Consider the following 12,849-nt stretch of genomic DNA (forward strand, 5'->3'; position numbering starts at 1 on the left):
AAGTGATTAACTATCAATGGACACACATTTTGCCATATGAAGGGTTAACGTTTGTCACCTTGCATTCACAGGTAAATTATGGGAAGGTATGCAACGAGAGCAGAAAAGGACTCAAATTCACTGTGTCTCATGGCTGCAGTCCAGAATTTGTATTTGTGCCATACAGTAGTACTGTTGCTATTTATACAATTTATTCAGGAGACCTAATAACTATGCTTAGAGGTCATTATAGTTCAGTCGACTGCTGTGTGTTCCAGCCTTATCTTCAGGTAAGCACTTATGGGATTTGAGGGAATTGCCATTTAAATGGAGATTCGGAATGTGGAGATTCTTTCCTCAGGATTTCTTTCTATGTTTTTCAGAGCTATGAATGAATGAAGCTGTGTTAGGCCACTAGTCCATTTGATTCATATTGTCCCATCTGACAAGGAGTAGCTTTTCAAGGTCTTAGGAAAATAATTTTCTTATTTCTGCTACCAGTTCAATTGCATTTGCCAGGGCTCAAACCTTGGGTTTTCTGCAGGTAAAACATGTGCAGTGTCACCAATAGCAATAGCAAGTACATTTCCATATTGCTTATCATTGCACTTAAGCACTCCCTAAGCGGTTTACAGCGTGTAAGCTAATTGCCCCCAACAATCTGGGTATTCATTTTAGCGACCTCGGAAGTATGCAAGCCTGAGTCGAGCTTGAGCCCTTCGCTGGTATTGACCTCACAACCTTATGGTTTATGCATGGCAGGGGGTTGGACTGGATGGCCCTTGTGGTCTCTTTCAGCTCTATGATTCTATGAGTGAGTGGCTGCAGTACAGGCATTTAACCACTGTGCCACCTGCACCACCAAGGGCTGGTTTTGTTCTAATGATGAATAAAGCTATTTGCCATCCTCCTGTCTTGATTTGAAATACAGTTGTTATGTCAAATGGCTAGTAGGAAATCATATCTAAATTGGTTGGATGGAACTAGGGTATGGCTTTGATTTTGATGTGAGTGCCATAAAATCTAACTTACAGAAGATTCAAGCTCCATCCTTGATACTTGCAATTAAAAGAAACAGCTAGCATGTGACAGGTCATCTGTTAATTAGCATGGATGAGAATGTATGATTGTGCTGGGAGTAGAGACCAGTTTTCTGCTCTGTGCCCCTTCAGGTGCAAAATAGACTGCAAAAATGTGAAAATTGTACCACAGCCAAATAGCTAGAAGCACACTCATAATTTTGAAAAATGGGTACAGGTTTGTTTGAAGTTGGATTAGCTGACAACTGAAATCCCTTCCTGCTCTCCATTTTTGCATCCCACCTTTTTCTCACGGTTCAGATGTAAGATAGTTTCCCACATAATCCAGAAAGTTCCATATCAAATATAGTAAAAATTACATAGAAAAAAATAGATTAATTATACTATTAAAAGCCAGTTAGAATATTTAAAAAACAACAACACCACTACACTCATAGGGAGACAAATAGTAGATGGTCTGGCACATCCATTTATAACCTCTGACCTTAATGGACAGGCAATGGCTGCTTTATAGAATAGAAAAGTCTAAAAAGGCATGGTAGCATTATCATAATGGCATTTCAACTAGAGGTCAGATAGAGTTAGCCCTCAAATAAAGATTAATCTCTTTGTAACATAGATATGTAATGCAGAACACATAACCTAGAGAGCCATTTTAGCCAAACAATGGAATTGGTCAACATGCTCTGCAGTTACCTTCATACCATCTGAGCTACTACGGAGAGTGCCTTTTGATAGCAATCACATTCCTGTAACATCATGTGAGTGTTTGTATTCATACATAGTGTACATTTTCAAAAATTTTAGTAAACCAAAAGGATCGTATGTTAGTTTGGATCTAAGACCTGTTTTTGAAAGTGTTTTCCCCCAGCACTTCTATAACCAGGTGTAAACTTTGCTTTAGAAAATTTCTCCACATCAATTCCATCAATGTGGATAGTTCTTTCACTGATGCAGATTGCAATTTTCTCCATGCATACTTGCTGTAGCCGACTTCTTATATGGTGATCATCATTCTGATGCTGTTTCTCTAAATTTCACTTGGCTGATTGTTAGATAACACACATTCTACCTCGGAGTCATTGCTCAAAACTTTATAATTCTAGTAAAATTTAGTAAAAACTAATACTCCACTAGCATAGCCTTTCTTGTCACCTCAGCACCATAATGAAGTGGCACAGTAGGACTTTCTAGGGGTGCTATTTTCAACAGTAGCTAAAATGTATTCTGAGCAAGTCTCGTTAGGCACTGTCAGGTTTTTTGCCACACCTGTCACTTTAAAAACACTTAAAATGGCACAAAACAGCTTTCTCCAACTGAGCAGTCTCCAGAAACTGCAACTCCCATGATCACATTATTGGCAGTGTTGGGTTATGATGGTGGGAATTGTAGTCAAACACCTCTGGAGGATGCCAGAATGGGCAGATTGGCATAAAGTACTGATTTTGTGGAGTTTCCCATTCACTTACATTACTATTGACCCCTCCTTAACATCACTGGTAGTAACAGTACACTTGTATGGCCCTACAAATGTTGTAGGAAACAAAGCAGGAAGAGTAGCTAGTTTTCCTTAAAACAATGTAGCTCCAGTTTTTCATCACTGAGGGGAGAAGTGTTTATGTAGGTAGAAAGACAGAAGAATATGGGTTTTTTTCTCTCCTGAGTTTTCTTTTTCCAATATTTTACTTTTCTGGAGCCAAAATAACATTAAAAATAAACAAGGGTGTTCTGAATTCCTAGCTTTATGAATTATTTAATGGGGTGTATTGTCAATTCATATTTGTCTTTGTCAACATTTTTCCTTTAGTATTCCAAAACTGCTCCATGACTTTATATTTTTTAATGGCAGGAACTGTATAGCAGTGGCAGAGATGGTAATATCCTTGCCTGGGTACCATCTTTGAGAAAGCCAGAACCTGATGATACTTCTGAAAAGGTAAATTGCAAGACTAGTATTAGAGCATCTATGGATGTGTTTCTTCAGAGAGCACTTGGAACCAATGTAAGAAAGGATTCTTAATGATTGGTGAAGTGATTTTGCAGCTCTTCAAATCTGAACATGGTCTTTTATCTCACTTTATGCTATTGTGACACAGGGCTGGGTATATCACAGAATTCTACCTGCTTAATTTAGTGCACGGGTGATGTAACATGGTCTTAGGTTTCAGGATTGTGTGTAATCACTGTTAGGTGTACAAAATAAGATAATGTTATTGGCATGGCCAGAGCTAATATTTCTCCCTTCTAGTATTGCTGGCTGTAAAAACCTTGATTTTTCTGCTTCTCATTCCTTTCAACCATTTTTGCCAGAAACACCACATTATTTTGAGAATGAACCACAGAATAAAGCAGGTTGCAGAACTGAAAATAATTGACTGAAAGGTCACATTCGGTTCTTTTGTTTTGTTTTGTTTTTGCTGACATATCTAAGAAACTAATAGGGATTCCCCCTCCCCCACCAAGAAAGATTTGTGTCCATTCATGCATTATTTCCTAATCTAGGACAGAAACCTGCCCTTACTTTGTATGAATACACAAAGCATAGAAATATTTTTAAAAGGTACATGCTGAAACATTTCCTATAATCAGAGACAGAAGTATTTCCACCTTCTGTAGTCATGGGGTTATACGGCATCTGTTAATGAGTTAGCATTGTGAGATTGTGATTCTTCCCCTTCCTCCTTTTTCTTTTAGTTGCCTAACCCGCATCAATTAAACCCTGCATATGAAGATGCCTGGAGCAGCAGTGATGATGATGGATGAATTGAACTGTTGACTGTCATGCAATATTTTCTGAAAGAAGGACATTGATGAAGGCAAGAATGAGGAACCTCCAGCTCCTGAGCCAAAATCAGCCTACCTCATTCAGTCTGCAGGGCCTCATGCAAAGGCCCTCTTCATTTAAGTCAAAGGCTCTTTAAAAGGGGGAGGGGGCAGTAGAACAATGTCAAAGTATGCTCCCCAGGGCAATAGCTGACCCTGTTTTGCTTGTTCCTCATCTTTTCCAGTTGGAGAAACCTATAGGAAGAGCAAGGGTGGCTGGGGGAGCAGCTCACCTGCCTAGGTAGTATGACCAAGGCAGTACATATTTGTCCTGGTCCAGCTCTTGTGCCTTCCCCAGTCAGGGAAGGTGAAGAAAAAGTAAAGCAGATTCATTCATGACTTCAGAGGTCCAGCAGAGCCCTTTTGTTGACCACCATAGTTGTGACAGTGAACAGTGGACATAATCAGCACATGATTTGGCCAGAGATTGAAGGAGCGGCTTTTCTGGGTTCACTCTTTTGTTCACCACTCACAGTCCCATTTGGGGGATGAGCAGCAGATGAAGTCAGCATGAAACTGGGCTGCTCCAGCATGCCTGTAGGACTTATTTCTCCAGCCAGCTGAATGTTTTTCTCTGTGGAAAGGAGGGCATTTTGTGCTTCCCTCTGTATGGATAAAGGCAAAACAGGTCAGATGACATCTGGCACTTTGAGCAAGGTGCTTTTAGAAGACATGATCCAGCCCTCTGGACTGTCCATGGAAGGGGGTGAAACCTAGCTCTTGAGATTAATGTTGTTCCTTGCCTGTTGAGTAAAGAAACTAGACAAGTACCCAACTGTCTACACTGTAGTTCAGGTTCTTACTACCAAAATTAAATTGTAAGATTTCATTGAACATTTACTTTTGTTTTGTGTTTTCCATATGGTGCTTTTTGTTTTTAAAAAATAATATTTTATGTTCTGTTTGCCTTTCTGTATTATCATTCCCAAATGTTAACTGAAGACCCATGTTTATTACTTCAATTAAAATAAAGTGGGAAATCCATGTCCTCTTTTTTGTTTGTTCTCTTCTGTTAAATCCCAAGAGGCCTCCTGCCTTTCTGTTTTGTACTTTAGGAGAACCTAACCCCATTGTTCCATGTGCAGATTCCCAGTCCATATCAAGAGTGATGTGAATAAATGAGCAATTTTGTCCTGGGGGGGGGGGGATTTGGAACTGTTGTAGGAGAGTGGTATATCATTTGTAAGTTCTTAGCACATAGAGAGCTCAGTATGATTTTTTTTTCAAATTGTCATACCTTCAAATATTTTGTGAGTAAAATAATAGCTGAAATACATATTTTGCATAGAACTCTAGGAGTAAATGAGCATGATGAATCACCAGATATTACAAGATCCACATTAAAATCACAGCACCTGCTAACAGTAGACCTGTGTTAAAAGCAGCTCTTCACCTAGCATATTTTGCAGTCAGCTCACATATTGAAATAAGTATTTGGTAGAAAGGGTCAGAAGAATATCTTCCTCAGAAGAAAGAAAAGTGAAGATAGGAGGAAGGAACATCAACAATCGAAGATGTGCATATGACACCATATTACTAGTGAAAAACATCATGGACTTGCAACAATTACTAAGGAAGGTCAAGGAAGAAAGTACAAGGGCAGGCTTACTGCTGAATATAAAGAAAACAAAACTAATGACCACATAAGATACACATAAATTCAACCTAGATAATGAAGAAATCAAGACAAAGATTTCCTGTGCCTTAGATCAAACATTGACCAGAACAGAGACGGCATTCAAGAAATAATAAGAAGGCTAGGAATGAGAAAGGCAGCCTGAAAGAACTAGACAAGATCCTAAAGTGCAAAATTATACAACTGAGCACTAAAGTTAGAATAATTCAAGCCATTATATTCCCCATCACCATGTATGGATGTGAGAGCTGGACAGTGAAGAAAGCTGACAAAAAGAAACTTATTCAAGATGCTAGTGTTGGAGAACAGTGCTGAAGATGCCATGGATGGCTGAAAAGACAAAACAGATGGGTGCTAGAATAGATCGAGCCTGAACTCTCCCTGGAAGCCAGGATGATGAAACTGAGGCTGTTGTACAGCGCGCTCCTCGAAAACGGAGGTTAAATGTGACGTCCTTCAAGGCGCCATACTATCCTCGATGCTGTTCAACATTTATATGATGCCCCTGGGAGAAATCATTCACAGACATGGGGCAGGGTGTTATCAGTACGCTGATGACACCCAAATATACTTCTCCATGTCCCAATCAGCAGCTACGATGACAGATGGCATTTCTCCCCTCAATCAGTGTCTTGAGGTGGTAATGGGCTGGATGAGGAAAAAGAAACTCAAGCTGAATCCAGACAAAACTGAGGTGCTTACAGTAGGGGCCCCCAAACCAGGTATAGGGTTGCAACCTCCAGTACTAGATGGGGTCACACTTTCCACAAAGGACTGTGTTCGCAGTCTGGGGGTGCTCCTAGATCCGTCACTTCACATGACGAACCAAGTGAATGCGACGATCAGGAGTGCCTGTTATCAGCTCTGGCTGATAGCCAGCTGCACCCTTTCCTGGAAGTAAAGGACCTAGAAACTGTTGTACATTCACTGGTAACTTCACAACTTGATTTCTGTAATGCGCTCTACATGGGGCTACCCTTGTGCCTAGTCTGGAAACTTCAACTAGCACAAAATATAGCAGCCAGGCTGGTTGCTGGAAAAAACTAGGAGTGACCGAATAACACTGTCCTAAAATCTCTTCACTGGCTGCCTACTAGTTTCCGGACACAGTACAAGGTGTTGGTTATAACCTTTAAAGCCCTACATCAGGGGTAGGCAACCTGCGGCCCGCGGGCCGGATGCGGCCCGGCGAGGCCTTGGGACCGGCCCCAGCCCAGTCCTGCTGCCGATTGCCACCGGGGCCTTTGGCCTCTCGCGCGCAGGGGCAATTGTCTATAGACGCCTCAGAAACATGCATTTATATTAACATTTTTTTTAAAAATCAGCAATTTTTTTTGTGTGTCCTCTACTTTTTTTAAAAAAGTGTCCACCATTTGAAAATGTTGTCCTACATTTGTCCCGGTTTGTTTATTTATTTAAATTTTTTAATTATTTAATTATTTATTTTTTGGTTTCGGCCCCCCAGTTGTCTGAGCGACAGCAACCCGGCCCCCGGCTCAAAAAGGTTGCCTACCCCTGCCCTACATGGCTTGGGTCCAACCTATTTGAGGGATCACCTACTCCCATATAATCCACCCCGCACACTCAGGTCAGGGAGGAATCTATTGCAGCCTTTAAAAACCAGACTAACTGCTACGTCCCAGAGGGCCTTCTCTGCAATTGCTCCCAGACTATGGAACGGCCTGCCAGATGAGATCTGTCAAATTGCCAGCTTAGAGAGCTTTAAAAAAGCTGTCAAGGCCTTTCCTGAATAAAAGTGTCCGGCCACAGAATGATTGCCCCTCACATCATGTATTAGCCCACCACTCTGTCCTCATTATATTTTTACTGTATTATTAATAGATATTTTAATCTCTAATTTTAATTGTATCATGTTTAATCCTGTTTTAAGAGGGAGAATTTAGGACATAATGTTGAATGTGGATATTTAAAGGCAGTTAACAAAAACAACAGAATGGAACTTGCATTCCTTTCATCTGCAGGGAGGAAGGTGTGCTAAATAAAGCAGATTTCAGATTTCTTTACTGCTGTTTCTGAATTTAAGGTATAGAGCTTTTGTCAGTAGAAAGACTGACTAGCAAGCAGAAGCGCCTAGTATTCATTTTGGCCCAGAGTCCTTGCTAATTCTCTTTCAGGCACAGTTTTGTGACACTGTTCAAAATCCAAAGTAATTCAGAATCTCACAATATGTATATAATCTCACACTCTGTTCCCTTTAATCTCTATGGTCCTGTATTTTGGGGAGTGTTTACAACTCCATTGATTTTTAAAGGGTATTTATAATTTTGATATGAATAATATAGATATGTTTATATTATAGTTCATTGAGTGTTGTCCTTTTTAATAATTATAATATATTTGTATTTGTTTCTAGCCCCTGAAGATGTTGCTCATTGTGGCCAAAATGCATTGAGCTTTTTTAAACACTGAATAAACACTTGACCATCCTAGAGCAGTGGAGCTTGTCTCCCCTTGTTTTCCTCATTTTATATTTGTTGTTGTTAACTGCCCTTGATCTCGACCCATGGCGACTCCCCGATGAGACATCTCCAAGACCCTCTATCCTCCACTGCTCTGCTCAACTCCTGCAAACTCGTATTTGTGATAGTCCATCCATCTTGGATGTGGCCTTCCTCGCTTTCTACTTGCCTCGCTTTCCCCTATTAAATAATAGTACACTCCTGTAAGGGTCAACCTGTGTAAGTTGTAAATCATAACAAATAATTGGGGGGGGGGGGAGGCTTTGATATTCCTGTCACATGAACTGCCATGTGGAGCTTAACCCAATTGTAAAGTGGATTGCTCTTCCTGGCCATCTAAGAATGAATTATCATGGTAAGTAACCAATCTCTCATTCTCAGTATAAAACTGGATGTCACAAAGAATGCCTTGCAGTTACAAATAAGGGAAATCTGCAGTATCTCTTGGAAGAAGAAGAGTGGGTTCTGCCCCCCTCCAGTCTGCTGCAGAAGCTCCATCTTATCACCACTACCACCCGCAGCCAGTCTGATCAAGGCTCTGTCTGACTAGCTGGAGGGACCTCACTCAAGTTATGTCGCCTCGGGAAAGCCATAATGTTCAATTCTCTGCCCTGACAGGAGAATAAAATAGACCCTGCTGAAGAATGTACACTAATTCCTGCTTAATTTAGAATACATTTTATATAATTTATAGTAATTGTTTGTGTACCACATCAGACCTTGTCACCAGAGGTTACTACAAAAGACATGAAAGTATGTACTAAGTCTGTGTGATGGCCAGTCACCTGAAAAGGTGTATCATAATTATTGTCGTAATGTTCAGTTTTGCACAACGAAGTTCAAAAGGACACACTGTTTTTTGTATGTCTTCCATTCTCCACAAAAATTGAAACTGGCCTAAATTTTCCCGATCTTCACAGTGAAGGAATGTATATACATCTTTCCTGTTGTTTCTCAACAACAACTTATGTTCTCTCTACCTGGATGAGGAAGCACTGGCAAATCCCCTTGTCCGCCTCATTCACAACAATCAACCATCTTCTTCTAGTCCAAACTATTTTTGTCCTACCTGAGAAAGCATTTAACAAGGCTTCTAATCCTTTCAAGCCTTGGTTTCTGTCCTCAAGACACAATTCTAGGTGTATATACAGGTAGTAGTAGCACAGTAATTCTCTGGTCAAGTTTGCAAGCAGGCAGGCACTCTGTCGGTTTGACTAAACTAGGCTCCTCAATACATTGGCTAACTACCCATGCTGCAGCAGCTATTGAGTTCTCCATTCAGGACTCCCATTGAGTGGAACCAAGATCCACAGTTAGTAACATATCTCTGTAAGCAAGGCCACAAACTATTGCACTTCTCCCACCTTTGCTTCCTAGATCTTGTATGTGTGTGAGTGTGTGTGTGTGAAATAGAGAGAGAGTGTGTATGTGTTGTGTGTGTTTTGACTATTCCCCTAATAAAAATACAAAAAACTATTTGCATTTGCCTCTGATTAAATAAAAAGGTATTTACCTACTAGTGGTAGAAGAGAAGAGAAAGGACCAGCCTAACCTGTGGGAGAGTCCCACAGCCTGGAAGCAACCACCAAGAAACCTCTTTTGTGTGTTCTCACCAAACATGCCTGTGACAGTGGTGGGAAAAATCCCTCTCCTGAGGATCATAAAACAGTATTTAAGATAGTCTGGATTTAGGCTTTCCATCAGAGCTGCTGCTTGCCACAATGTACAGTGTTCAACCAAAGGAGCACTCCAACTCAATCCCTGGGAATTTTGGTAATATCAGGCCTGTACAGACAGGCCAAAATAAAGCTGCTTCTGGTCACTTTGGAAGTATGCTGTTTAAATTATGCATGCGTCCTAAGAGGCCAGAAGCTGTGCCAAAGGTGTGGTCCAGTGCTTAGGACTGTAGCGTGGCTTTAGCATGGCTTCTAGCCTCTTAGGACGCATGCATCATTTAAACAGCATACTTCCAAAGTGACTCGAAGGAGCTTTATTTTGGCCTGTCTCTACAGGCCCATCATTCTCATTTGTCTCATAATATCACAGCCCCAAAGACTGTAGGAACAAAAGATTGAGAGTTCAACTTCACTTTTCCACTAATTAAAAAGTGTTATGAACCAGTACATTGAGGATCCCCTGTGTTGCAAGGGCCCTGGGGCTGTCTGCCCCCCCCCCCCCATGTCCTCCTGCTTCTTTGAGGTGGGGATGGGTGACAGAGAAGACCAGCACTTGGTTCCCAATACTGGAGCTTGTCTCGTGGAAACTCAATTGAAATACACATCTACTAAGCACCAGTGTGCTACTCTGCTTCAGCTGCACCCTGGAGCTGTACATTCAGTTTTATTAGCTGCCTTCGAGTCACCTTCGACTCATGGCAACCCTGTGAATGAGACACCTCCAAGCCCCACTATTCTCAACTTCTCTGTTCATGTGCTGCATGCTCCAGACTGTGATCTCCTTGATTAAGCCTATTAATCTAGTAGGCGCTCTTCCTCTCTTTCTGCTAGACCTCACTTTTCTAGCATTATTGTCTTTTCTGATGAATCCTGCATGATGTGTCCAAAACCATAGACCATCCTAACTTTGGTGTCTAATTTTATGTCTCTGCACTTTAAGAACTTGCCTAGTTATTTCATAGCTGCTCTTCCCAATTCTAGTCTTCTGATTTCTTGACTGCAACCCCTCTTCTGATCAACACTTGGGCCAAGATATGGGAAATCCTTCAGGCTTTCAATTTTTTCATATAGGCTGAATTTCCGTAACTCCTTTTTGGCCATTATTTTTGTTTTCTTAATGTTCAGCAATAAACCTGCCTTGGCACTTTCCTCTCTGACATTCTTTAGTAATTGTTTCAAATCTTTGATGTTTTCAGCTAGTAATGTAGTGTCAGCTGCGTATCTTAGATTGCTGATATTCCTTCTTCCAATTTTCACTCCTCCTTCCTCCTCATCTAAACCTGCTCTGTGTATGATATTTTCTGCATACAGGTTGAATAGCTAGGGTGACAGAATGCAGCATCAATCTTTACCATTTGCTTTATCTCTAAAGTTTCCCTAAGTAAAGGGTCATGCCCCTGCGGAGGTGCAGAAAGTGCCAACACTGCATTTGTTTCAATGTTAGCTCAAAACTCTTTTTGTTTACACAGGCTGTTTCATTGTATTTGCTGCCTTTTCATTGCTGTTATGTGTTTTTAATGTTTTTTTTTTATCACAGTACACACTGGCTTGGTTCTCTGTAAGCAGGACGAGCAGTTTAAAACTATGTTGCAAAATAAAATAATTGCCTGCCTGATAAAAGGTTGAATTTATATATTCATACCCATAAATACATGAATGAATGATAGTAGATCTGCTGATATAAAAGATCAACACTTTAAATGGCATTGTCGTGTTCCCAGTCTGATACAAAATATGTTAAGAAGTAACAAGCCAAAACATGAGCAAAGAGATTTTCTTGCAAATGTACCAAATGACAATTTGTTTGCAAACCTAGCAAACAACTATGCAAGCACAATGTATAACCTAGAAATTATTGCAATCCAGCATCAAAACCACTTTTGTTCGCCCACATTTCTTCCTGCCTCCTAGGTAGTAAGAAATCAAGAGAACCTAATGTTACCAGCCTCAAATGTTTCTTGGTTTGTAAAGTGTTAAGGATGCAGTAAAACTGATTTTAAAGTGATGATAACTTGAAGCACAACTAGGTGAAACGTTTGAATACGTCCATAGAACATAGTGAATGGCCTTTCTAAACAAAATATATGGAAAGCTATTTCTGTTTCTTCTTCATATTTGCATTCATAATTTGTTATTTGTTCTTTGAACTACACCGGGGCTTCTGAAAAAAACTGAGCTGTGCAAATATTAACTGCTTATGAGGCGAAGCCAGAGGGGCAGAGCCTTCAAAGGCATCCCCAGAAGCACCAGCCACTCCCAGCAGCATCAGAGGAGAAGCCAGGGGGGCAGAGCCTTCAAAGGCAGCCCCAGAAGCACCAGCCACTCCCAGCAGCATCAGAGGAGAAGCCAGGGGGGCAGAGCCTTCAAAGGCAGCCCCAGAAGCACCAGCCACTCCCAGTGGCAGTAGAGGAGGATCCAGAGGTACCAATATTTCAAGATCTCATCAAGAATAGACATGTTTTTGGAGTGGCGGTGGTGGAGGAGAATACCTGGGCTGGCGGAGGCTTCTTAGCCCACCCCAAACCCCCTTCCAAGGCAAGCGTCAGTAGCGGAGGAGAAAACCTGGGCCGGGGGGGCCTCTTAGCCCGCCCCAAACCCCCTGCATATGGTGCATGGTGAAACCCAAAGGGGGATAGAAGCATTTTGCTTTTAACTCCTAGTCAGAAGTGGGAATTCTGTAGCTACGGACAAACAAAAGTAGCCTAACAACTAACTACTCACTCCTTTGAAGGAGGAGTCAGAAAGAGCCGAAAAGAACTGGGTAGACCATAAGGGTCATAACTTCTTTTGGAAGGCTTCTGCTCCCACTGCTTGAGCCATAAAGGCAAATGTGACGCTCACCGAGTTTTAACTTTGATAGGAAGTTACAGGACAATCCCTTTCTATGTAGAAACTACATTTAAGAACACAAGATCGTGTTAAGATACAAAACTAATTTGATAAACCCATTTCTTCCTTGAAGGACATTGTGAACAAACTTGATTTAATCTTTATTATCCAGGTGGACTTTATGAGAGAATAACTTGGTACTCTGTGAGATATTACTGCCCAGCCATTAGTTGTATCCATTACAAGATAATATAGATGATATAGAAGATAGAATAGAACTAGAACTAAATATCTTTAGTTACAGGAGTTACTACACAATAAGTGTGATAAAGAGTGGATTCTATAATCATATATAGGCAAAAATGGCGGAAAGGAAATCTAATGAA

The 12,849-nt window shown here is 40.9% G+C and overlaps 1 protein-coding gene across 4 annotated transcripts in view; it reads left to right on the top strand.

Annotated features, from left to right (window-relative positions):
- Positions 1-4,830, top strand: part of ERCC8 (ERCC excision repair 8, CSA ubiquitin ligase complex subunit) — a 29,217-nt gene extending 24,387 nt beyond the window's left edge. For 2 of the 4 annotated variants that reach the window (XM_089495339.1, XM_089495351.1), the window contains 3 exons: positions 72-269; positions 2,869-2,955; positions 3,714-4,830. In XM_089495339.1, the coding sequence (XP_089351465.1) occupies positions 72-269; positions 2,869-2,955; positions 3,714-3,782 (354 nt within the window). In that variant the 3' untranslated portion in view covers positions 3,783-4,830. Of the gene's footprint in view, positions 1-71; positions 270-362; positions 524-1,638; positions 1,781-2,868; positions 2,956-3,713 lie in introns of those variants that run through there. The other 2 variants (XR_016277766.1, XR_016277767.1) reach the window with 2 other exon arrangements.
- The last annotated feature ends 8,019 nt before the right edge of the window (positions 4,831-12,849 follow it).

This window comes from Sceloporus occidentalis, unplaced genomic scaffold (assembly GCF_023333645.1).
Source record: "Sceloporus occidentalis isolate IW3139 unplaced genomic scaffold, rSceOcc1.0.p SCAF_1, whole genome shotgun sequence".
In the NCBI taxonomy this organism is placed as follows: Eukaryota; Metazoa; Chordata; class Lepidosauria; order Squamata; family Phrynosomatidae; genus Sceloporus; species Sceloporus occidentalis.